Raw genomic sequence first — 10,956 nt, forward strand, 5'->3', positions numbered from 1 at the left:
CATAGATAAATCTATAGGCTATTTTGTATGTTGGAGTGATTTTCAATAAAGCATTTAAATACACATGTTCTAACTGTGTTGTTTTAGAATGTAAAAATTTTTTCAGAAACTGGATTATCAAAGAATATAAATGTTTAAGAAATCCTATTTAACGCAAGAAGTATATTTTAGTGTAAAGTTTAAAGTTGTATTTAAAATAATCAATCCATTCTCTTTATTAGTTTGGCAGATATTTTGTATCCTTAAACTATTTCAGAATCTTTTAAAATGGAAAAGGTAACATGGATATATAATATAAGCCATGTCATAACATTATTTTGTCACAAGAGGGACTAGTCAGAAAGTACAGTTTTTCCCTTTGGTCTTAAGAATATTTCACTGTCATAACATTTATGTTTTACACAATGTTTATTCCTACAAGAGTATGTGTTACAGAGTGTGGTACTGTGATACATATTTCATATCAGCAAAAATCTTAAGATAAATACTAGTTTGCCATTTTACTTCTAAATGGTTGGAGACTGTATAGAAATTATTTAACTTACTGAGCTATGGTCATTTTTTTGTTTAATTGCTTTATGGGAATAATTGTTTTAATTTTGTATTCGTGCTAAAAATTTTAAATTCTGAATGGCTTTTCACATATATTTATTTATTTTTCTTATTTGATTTCAAGATACAATGTGAGCACTTGAAACCAATCCCAAGTTTTAGAAAATGAATCAAAGTAATTACGGATCTATGGCTAGAACAAAAACATTCATATCCACTTGATCAGTGGTTTTCCAAACTCTGCTCTAAGCACCCTTAGTGGTTTCTGGAAGCTCTTTCAGGGACCACCATACATGGAGAAGGGGGGGCACTTCTTTCCAGGGACAGTTCTTCACTTAACATTTTAGGTATTGATCTCTTTTATAAAGCTTTTGTTTGTAGAAATAGTAAGCTACAAATAGTTTGAAAGCCAATGGACAGGACTGATAGGAAATAATAGTAGAATCAGTTAAAATGTATAAAATGATTTCAGGTGTGTTACCTCATTAGCTTTTCTCAGGCAATGTATGTCTTATTCATCACTGTATCCCCAGTGCAGAGAAAAACTAACAATGATTGTGCATAAAGCAATCAAATTTACTTAAGAAATAAGTGTTAAATAAACAAACTGCTCTGAAAGATAGGTAGAACAGGTTTTATGTAAATCTTATCAAAAAAGAAAGAGAAGCTCAGAATGACAACAGTCCTACAAATGCTTACACTATGGATAAGTAGAAGAATCAAATCGAATCTAAATCTTTCATATCCTGGTTCCTAATCAAATCTTGGGGAAAGAATGGAAGGAAAGAACATGGAATGAGGGAAGAAGGAAGGAAAAAAGAATTTATTTTGCTTCCGACCACTACAGCTGCCTCTTATTTACTTGAGCAAAAAAGATCAACAGTAGGAAAGAAAGAAAAAATGCTATTTTCATTTATTTTACCTTTATTTTTGAAAAAAATGAATTAGTACTCTTTTTTATTTAAATTCAATTAGCCAAGATATAGTACATCATTAGTTTGCATTAGTACTCTTAACCAATAAATGTTCTGTTCTAATTTATAAAGATGCATGAGACCAAAAGGAAAGCAAAAGTGTTACTTTTCCTGCCACGGTCCATTCCACAGGTGCTTTGAGAGGTCAGGTCACATGTGTGACACTACTCTTCTTCCCAGCTGCCATTTCCTTCCCCTTCTCACTAGTCCTTTAAATACCAGAAGGGGTTGGTTTTTCACTTCCTCTTCCTACAGGTCTGGAACTTCTCCTGAGCACTCTCGTCCACCCTGAGGTGGCTTCTATCTTACCCCTTTCCTGGAGTTCTGATGGAGGTAGTCAGTAAAGGAATTGAAAGGTTCAAGGACTAAAAGATCATAGCAGTCTGATTTTTTTTAATATATATCAACAACATTACCCTCAAGGCCAGTAATGGTGGGTTAAGTCCTTCTCAGAGTGCAGCTCTCTGACCAACCCACTCTTTTTCAGTCATCTTCCGCTTTTTCAGACACTAGACTAGATTACACCTACCCAGATAATCCAGGATAATCTTCTCATCTCATGGTCCTTTTTAATCCTATCTGCAAAGTCTCTTTTGCTAGGTAAGGTGACTTACTTAGGGATTCTGTAGATTATGGTATGGACATCCTTGAGGAGACCTTATTCTTACTACAAGGAAAATAACTGCTTAAAATAAAAGTCTATAAATTATACGAATAAAATAAAAAATATAAGAGGTATTTTTTCTTTTTTCCAACAATAATTATTTATATTTACATCAGAATGCCTAAGCACAACTGATATGCATACTTCCTATGACTCTTCATCATTAATTTTATGCTAATTTTACAGGTAACGTGTTTCTCCTTTGATTATCAAGTTGAATAATATGCAGTCAATGTAGTACCAAAAAAAATCCAGAAGTACAAATGATAGACTTCACTTAAAAGGCTATGTTTTTCAGAAATTTGAAGAGTAGAGGCAGAGGTATGGCTAGGTTAAGAGAAAGCACTAAATATTTTTTTTCCTGCATTTTCCCCCACTGATCAAACTGTTGTCTAGCAGACATCCTTTTAAGATCATATATATGATGCTGTCTGCATTGACTAGCAAAACTAAGGGCCAACCTTCTGAATCAACAGAAAAGAAGGCTGAATTAGGTAAAAATAAACAAACAAATAACATAATGTGGCCCTGTGCCCTATTCCTACAATATCATTTAGGGATAAGCTCCAAATCAGGTTCATGCCTATTTTTATCATCTCTGTCTACATAGTACTAAGCACAGTGCCTGGCATATATAAAGCATTAAATAAATATTAATTACCATCAAATTTATTGTTTTGATTACAATCAAGCAGTGTTCATGGAATGTTCTATGTGCAAGACACAGTAATAAAAATGCCCCATTTTCCATTATTCTCTATACTTCTCAGAGCTTTTAAATCAATTATTTACCTAATAGTGATATAAGGAACACTGATTAGACCTGGTAGTTAAGGTAAAAACTTGGTGTCAATAAAAATGAGAGATTTTTTTCCTCCACTTATTGACATTAAATCATTACTCATCTGAGAGTACTTAATCGTAGGTTTTTGAAAGCAAAGGCTATGTTTGACTTATCAATCCCAAGACAGCCACAAAAACATCCTTACATAAAAGTTACATAATACATGATAATAAGGGAAAATCATATTGAAGTTTTCATTCATTTTTAGTGCTTAAATTGTATAGTGTATATTGACAATCTAATGCAAGTAGTTAGAATAGAAGCTATTCAAAATATTCTGAAACAAATCTTTTTAATTCTTTAAGCTGTTGAAAACTGATTCAGTTGTCTCTGTCTCCATTAAGAAGACTCAAAACTTTTCATAACTCCAAGGCCAGTGAAAGTTATGTTCTGAGAGTTCTGGGACCTCCCCTATTAGGATTTTGACTTGATAGAACTAAGTGTTGACAATAACAAAGCAAATTAAAATGTTTCTTCTTTCTCAAGAGAGAATTTACAAAACATACAAGCTGGAAGTTCTCTTGTTGGATTTTTTAAACTTCATGTTAATAACGAAGCTTATTTCTTCCAAATAACATTTGGCACAGAGAATATATAGCAGACATAGACCACTGTGTACAAAGCTTCTCTGGGTAAAATCCGAGTGAAGACATGAGAAGCACATTTACTCCACATTCAGTGTTGGCATCAGCACATTTTCCTCCCCCAGAACGATTCTTCCCTGGAAGAACAGTTCTGAGTCAGAGACTGGGGAAAACCACTGACCTAGTGTGTCTTTCATTAACAGAGGAATACACCAACATTTGAAGAGAGAAAGGGACTTACCCAAACTAAACACTTAGCAGGTTGGTATGCTGATAAGACCTGGCTTTTCATCAGCACTGTTTGATTTTGGATAAGTAATTTAATTTCTCAAAGCTTCAGATTCCTCAGATATAAAGTAGAGGTAGTTACATTCACTTTGACCGATGTTGAAAGGATAAGAGATAGTGTCCGGCACATAGTGGATGCTGATGAATGGTAACTATCGTGTGTATTCCAACTCCCAGAGAAAGCCCCCAGATCTGCAAGAAATAAAAGAGCAAAAGTCATTAATTGATAACTTAGACTTTAGCTTAAAAATATTCTCCTTGGTTTGTTTCAGAAAAGTAGTAGATCATCCAAAAAGGCGATTTGGTACCCCAGTGGATCGGATTGGTGGAAACCGTCTCTCTAATTCCAGAGGCTAATTGATTCCAACCGTGAGTACAATTTGAGTATATGCAGGCTTCTGATTAACATCTCACAGTGGGCTCATTGATCCATCTTGATTTATAAATTGCCCTGTTACTTTCCTAGCTTACAAATTCACTGCTTCAATTCTTCTGTAATAATTAGTATATTGAGGCTAAGTAGCTTAAATGACACTAAAGAAGCAAAGGAATGTCCTAGATCAACTTCGCCATAAAATACATTCAGTTATTCCCACAGATTCTTATATAATTATTGAATATTAATATGTGAACAATGGTTAAAATTCTAATTGACATAATAAATCACCTTCATACATATACATAACTGTGTAGTAATCCCTCTATTATAAAGAAGACACATTTCAGTGACATACACCATTTTGTTACCAATAACTACATTCCCAGATCTATGATAACATGGAACAGAAGAGAGAGAAGGGTGTAGCAGAAAGAGTATTAGCCATGGAATAACAACACCTAATCCAAATCCTAGCTCTGTCACTCCTTCATTCATTATCCTGTTTCCATATCTTATTTCCGTACATCTTGTATATTTAGATAGTAACATAGTAGTATTGTGAGAATTAAATTAGATGTGTATTGGGCACACAAGACATGCAAGTGATCTTAGATTACAGTTCTGAAAATTTACTCTGTGCTGAGCCCTATACTTAGTACTATGCACATACTGCTTCATTTAAACATCCTGCTCCATAAAGTGGATCCTATTACTGTCTCCAGTATCTTGAGAAGTAGTACAGTGTAAGAGGTAAAAGTAGCAGCTGCAGAGAACCACTTTGTGGGTCAAATCCCAGTTCCTCTATCTGTTAGCGGTGGGACCTTGGTTAAGTTCTGAAATCCCCCTCCGTAAAATGAGGATAATAATAAAGTTCAACCACATTACATTGTCCAGAGGACTAAAGGAATTAATACATATTAAACATTTAGAATAGTGTCTGACATGTAAGTGCTCAATTATTATTATTATTATTATACAATATTGTATATTATATGGCATTGAGCTAGTGATGTAAGTAGCATTTAAATCCACAAAGTTTAAATTCTGAGCTTATATTTTCAAATATTTAGCCATATATATTATATATTTTAAACATGAAATGTTAAACATAAAATCTAGGCAATGTATTTTTTCTCAGGGAAGCTTACCGAGGATTCATCCTCCCTCCCAAGCAGATGAGACAAACTGGAACTGTTTTGACAATTTCAAGCATGACTTTCATGCTTTTTATTTCTCTCAGTATGATCTTTAGACCAATGATGCAGAGTCGCCTAAAGCATCGCATTAACCCTGAACCTCTCAATTTAAATCATGCCAGTTTGTTCTCTTCATCAAAAGCCCTAAACCACAATGAGAAGTGAATATTTTACTTCAACTTTCTTATTCTCAGAATGACTTAGTTAAAAGAAATTTTTTTTTCTTTTATGGAGCTTTGATCGATGAAGTTATGGGGTTACTGAATGTCCACAAATATAAGAGGACTTAACGAGTACTGTGAAGAAAGTGCATTTTGAGGAGTACCATCTTCAAAATGTGGATTGAACTTTATGTCTAGAGATATACCAAGTATGGTCATTCTTCAGAATTGTTAAAAATCACCACATTTTATTTGAGTAGGACCTAACTAATTGCTATTAAAAACCAAGTAACTCCTTGAAATCAGAATCACAATCCTCCAGTTTCTTGATGTGTTGAGAACATTCTGACACTGAGATTATAACAATCAACTTTGATTGTTTCCACATGTACTCTATTACCTTGGACTCCCTGGATTATCACCCATTCTAGTATTTCTGAATTAAACCAAAACAGGTTATGACTTAAAAAAATCATGCAGGAAACTCATTTTCATATAAATTTTCACATGAAGTTTTAGACCATCTAAACTCCAGATAGCCACTAAACTATGGAAAGGTATTTGAATTAATATGTTTCCTGAATCACTATGGGTGAAATCCAAATTCATATATTATGTCCTTGATTTAGTAGGCTTTGGTGAGTATGATGACAACCACTGTCCTTATTATTAAAGTTTCAAGACAGTAATATCACAAAAGAATAGGTTTAGAATAAAACGTAACATCATGTATTTTCTCTTTCCCTTTTGTCAATCATTGCAGGTGCTCCGGTCAACCATTAGATTTCTATTCATTATTTCCTGCCACTATGACCAAGATTTTTCAGATCCTTTTTTACTTCATCTTGTGAAGTTTTATGTTTTATAGTTTATGAATAATAAAAAAATAAAAAATATATGTCTAATTTCCATTTAACTTTTCAAAATCATTTTCTGGTATATTGTTTCTTAGTTTTTGGATTAAGTCACTGAATGATTCAAGAACATAGTCTCATTTAATCCAACCCTTTTGTTTTGTTTTGTTTTTTACAAATGAGGACATTGGGCCTGTGAGAGGAAATTGATTTGCTCAAAATTTTACAGACACTCAGAGCAAGAGCCAGAACCCAGGTCTCTGGACTTCTAGGCCAGCATTCTCTTCATGACCTATAACGTCTTCAGGAGGTTAAGTTGTCATTGCTGGATGCCAACTTCTCGGCTTACACATTTCTAAAACAAACAGAGGCAATATGTTAGACTTTGTGAAAATCTTTATTCCACTTCTGTGGGAGTTAATGTATACTCTTTTAAAGAAGGTTTATTCGTGGGTTTTCACCTTCTGGGTTTCACTATAAGTCTTCACACTAAAAGTGAAACTAGTTCTAATTGTGGAAGTTTTGCGTGGTTTGAGTTTAGATCTAGATATAGCCACTGTATGTTACCTAGTTTCCAGAACAAATGTTAACCTCTTCTCAGTATGTGTTTTGAAAAGGAAGATAACCTGGTATTTGCAACAATGTCTTCCTCAAATCACTAACATATTAGACCACAATTTTGAGTTTTTTTATAGGCGTCAGCTCTAAGCAACTCAAATTCAGAGAGAGATTCTGTGTAAGGTTTCACAGCTTCTCTGAATGGAATTAGAAAGTTCTAGGTCTCTGCCATTGAAAGCAGGATGTCTTCCTGATGAAATTGGGTAGACATAGGACTACTAATTATGCTACCCCTTGCTGCCACATGCACTAAGACTTTTTTTTTTAAGATTTTTATTTATTTATTTGAGAGAGACAGAATGAGAGACAGAGAGCACGAGAGTGGGGAGGGTCAGAGGGAGAAGCAGACTCCCCGCCGAGCAGGGAGCCCGATATGGGACTCGATCCCAGGACTCCAGGATCATGACCTGAGCCGAAGGCAGTCGCTTAACCAACTGAGCCACCCAGGCGCCCTGCACTAAGACTTTTAATAATGTAAGGCACATGTTGCTTATTATACTGACAATTGTTTTTAAAGATTTTATTTATTTATTTGACAGAGAGAGAGAGAGAGAGAAGCAAGAGAGGGAACACAAGCAGAGGGAGTGGGAGAGGGAGAAGAAGGCTTCCCGCTGAGCAGGGAGCCCGATGCGGGGCTCGATCCCAGGACCCTGGGATCATGACCTCAGCCGAAGGCAGACACTCAACGACTGAGCCACCCAGGCACCCCGACAATTTTTTTATTTTAGACCAATATTGATGCACTATCACTCAAATATATTAACAGAACTCTCAAAGAGCAGAAAAATCATATTTAAATGGCAGTATTATGGTTGGTCCCTTTAAGTAGAGCAAAATATACTATAAGTATCAATGTGTTATCATAGCAATAAACAGAAAGTAATAGATTTTCTTTATTTCTTTTGCATGTCATGGCAATGTCCTTGAACCATGATTGAAAACTGAAAAGAAGTAGAATACAGCAGGTACCCAAAGAAAGGAACTGTGGCTTGAGCATAAGCACTGGCTTATACATTGAAGATGTCCTTTTTATTGTGTTTTGATCTGAAATTATCATTTTGTATTATTGTCTTTGCAATTAAAATATGTCCCAGGGGAGAAAAGCTATAATGAAACATGATGTAGAGTTTTAGCTCTTCTCAATTGAAGTTGATGGTATTCCCCTTATCTATGGAGCTCTCAGTAGCTTTAACAATTTCAACTTTCCTTTTTACAGACATGACTTCCTCCGGTGAAATGTCACAGAAACATGGAAGATGCTTCAGTGAAGTTCTTTACATTCATTAATGATTAAACATTTAAGGAACTGACCTTCTGCAAATCCTTTCCACAGTTTGAACTTCAGTCCATCACATCATAGTACTGTTATAACTTCAATTAAATTATGCAGACCATTTCAATGCATGGATGTTTTTTTAAATATATATTTTAGTTACCAGGAATGGTTACCTAGCTCCAAACCTTGCTTTTCTAAGAAACAATCAAAACACACTATACAATGAAATGCTTTCTATAGCATTTATCATTTACATTTATGAATAATAACTGAAGATTGATTTTTTTTCTGTACAACTTAGGTACAATATGTTTGCTTATTATTGAGGAACAAGGAAAGACAATGCTGTATATGTTCTTTTAAATATTTGACTTCTCTTATATCCTTTGTGAGCCTCTTGGGTAATAATTATGAAATTGGGCTTCTTTTAACATAGTCACATTTCAGTGAGGTTCAACCAAATAAAACATAGCCCCAGTTCCAGAAATAAAAGAAGAAAGATTTATAAGCAAGGAAAAAAACAGCAGTAAGGAACCCATTAATTTTATTCTTCCAAAGAACTGAGAAAATACTTGTAGGTCAGAGCATATTGACAAAACTAGGAAATAAAGGATATCACTCATTTGTCAAGTTTGGAGGTCTCATGTCCCCTAATAACTTTTATTTTCTCTAAATTACAACTGGTAGTTAATTAAGAGAGGCGCGGCTAATTATGAGAACAACCACATAGGAGTAACAGATGAAATTATGGGGGAGGGCAAAGAATCACTAAGTAGTAAACCACTAGAGCAGGCTGGGGCTCATTAAATACACATAATTTTAGCACGGTACTTTTTAACACAGTTCAATAAGCCCATCATCTTGATGTTACTGACTCACCCAAGAAACTGTTTGATTGGTTTCATATACTGTATTTAATAAGGCAATGAAAAGTATAATATGTTTAAGAATAATGTCTTTAAAATGATTCAAATTATTTTTAATTGATCTACCAAAGCATAAAGTGTCATGTTCTGGAAAGTTCAATTCTCAACAATAGCTGTGATGTTACTGCAACTTAGGTACATAAGCCCATTATGCATTGGGTATGCTTTCAAAACACAAAGATAACTTATTTCTTGAACCAGACATTTAGCACAAGTTAGCAAAAGTTCATAAAGCCTCTGGAAAACACTTCTTTAAACCCTGCTAATCACTGTCAAACAGACCTGATATATTGGAGGAAAAAAGTTTGGTCAGTAGGACAGATGTTTATTTTAGCATAAAAAAGGAAGAGTATTTGAGAAGGTATATTCATATCACAAGGGGAGAAAAATGGATAGTTGTTATTTTTAACTAAAAAAATGAATAAATGTATGATTCAAAGAATAAAATGAACTCAAAGAAACATGTATATGAACGTGTTTCAATGAACATGGCTTTGTATATAAATTCTTAGTTTTGGGGAAATTTTTCCAACTGGTGAAAATCTTCAAATTTAAGTTTAGGAAAAAAAATAAATGAATGATTCTGTTAATTAGATACAACACTGTCAACTTGACCACTACAAGGCCATTTGATAGTCCATGCCAGGCAAAAGTACAACTGATTTGTCATTGTTCACAACTTAAACCTTAAGCATACAATAGGCAGAATAAATGCCACTGTTTCTTTATGCTTAAAAGAGCTACAATCTTCAAGCAGTAGTGAGTAGCTGTGTATCTTTTTTCTAGTGTTCTTTTTGTATCCAGAGAACAAATTTCAGACACAGTATTTCCAAAAGCAGGCTAAATTTTGCTATAACAAAGAGAAATTCTGCTATAGCAAAGAGAAATGAATTTTGAGAGAGCTAACCAATTCTGTTTCTCATAAACTTGCATAAGAAAATTAGCAGTGATACAGAGGCAAATATCCTGTAGGACTCACTATTTGAAGGAATTTTTTAAGAAGTTAGACTGTCTCTTGCCACTTTTCCCCAACCTTCTGCTGAATTATAAGAATGTGTTCTATTCTTTGGAAGTTCTTTCTTCCCTTTATCTCCATCTGGATATTTGTAAGCTACGTTGGCCTAAAATTTTCTCATGGCGCAGGTTAAAGTCGAATTAAACAAATTGATTTCCTAGCATCTTTATTTTTCAATGCAAAGTTATGCTTATGGCATTCAGTTTAATTAAAGTCAAAGGTACAATATATGGATTTATACTCTATTCTAATATATAATGCATTTATCTCATAATATATACCCGACCTCAATGAACAAAAAGAGAAAAATGTTTCCTCCACTTAAAACTATTTTATTTCATATTTTCATTTCTACCACTACTTTACACAAAGTAGAAAATAAGTCAGCAGTACACTAGTTTGAGATAGGGCATTCTTTTAACACAGCAGGAAATTAAAACATAATTTCTGTTAAGAACGTGATGAGTCATCTCATTCGTTTGTGAAGATTCACAGAGCAAATAGTAAATGTGGATTTCCATGTTCTGGGATCAATTACATGACCAATTTTTTCATGAGGGATGTTCATTCCTGATTACATCATTTTAAAATTTTCTCACTCTACAAAAAGTCTAGCAAATTCTAC

General features: G+C 34.0%; 1 protein-coding gene and 1 long non-coding RNA gene across 2 annotated transcripts in view; one reads left to right on the forward strand and one right to left on the reverse strand.

The window, feature by feature from the left end:
• LOC113916247 overlaps positions 1–5,543 on the reverse strand; it is a 29,812-nt gene extending 24,269 nt beyond the window's left edge. Inside the window, exons 1-2 of the long non-coding RNA XR_003517889.2 lie at positions 5,434–5,543; positions 3,860–4,098 (exon numbers count right to left, since the gene is read on the reverse strand). This is a non-coding gene — a long non-coding RNA (uncharacterized LOC113916247). The remainder of the gene's footprint in view (positions 1–3,859; positions 4,099–5,433) is intronic.
• The window catches only part of OSTN (osteocrin), a 45,641-nt gene extending 37,141 nt beyond the window's left edge, over positions 1–8,500 (forward strand). The window contains exons 4-5 of the mRNA XM_027582248.1: positions 4,179–4,275; positions 8,331–8,500. Of these exons, the coding sequence (XP_027438049.1) occupies positions 4,179–4,263 (85 nt within the window). The 3' untranslated portion in view covers positions 4,264–4,275; positions 8,331–8,500. The remainder of the gene's footprint in view (positions 1–4,178; positions 4,276–8,330) is intronic.
• The last annotated feature ends 2,456 nt before the right edge of the window (positions 8,501–10,956 follow it).

The sequence above is a fragment of the Zalophus californianus genome, chromosome 1 (assembly GCF_009762305.2).
Source record: "Zalophus californianus isolate mZalCal1 chromosome 1, mZalCal1.pri.v2, whole genome shotgun sequence".
In the NCBI taxonomy this organism is placed as follows: domain Eukaryota; kingdom Metazoa; phylum Chordata; class Mammalia; order Carnivora; family Otariidae; genus Zalophus; species Zalophus californianus.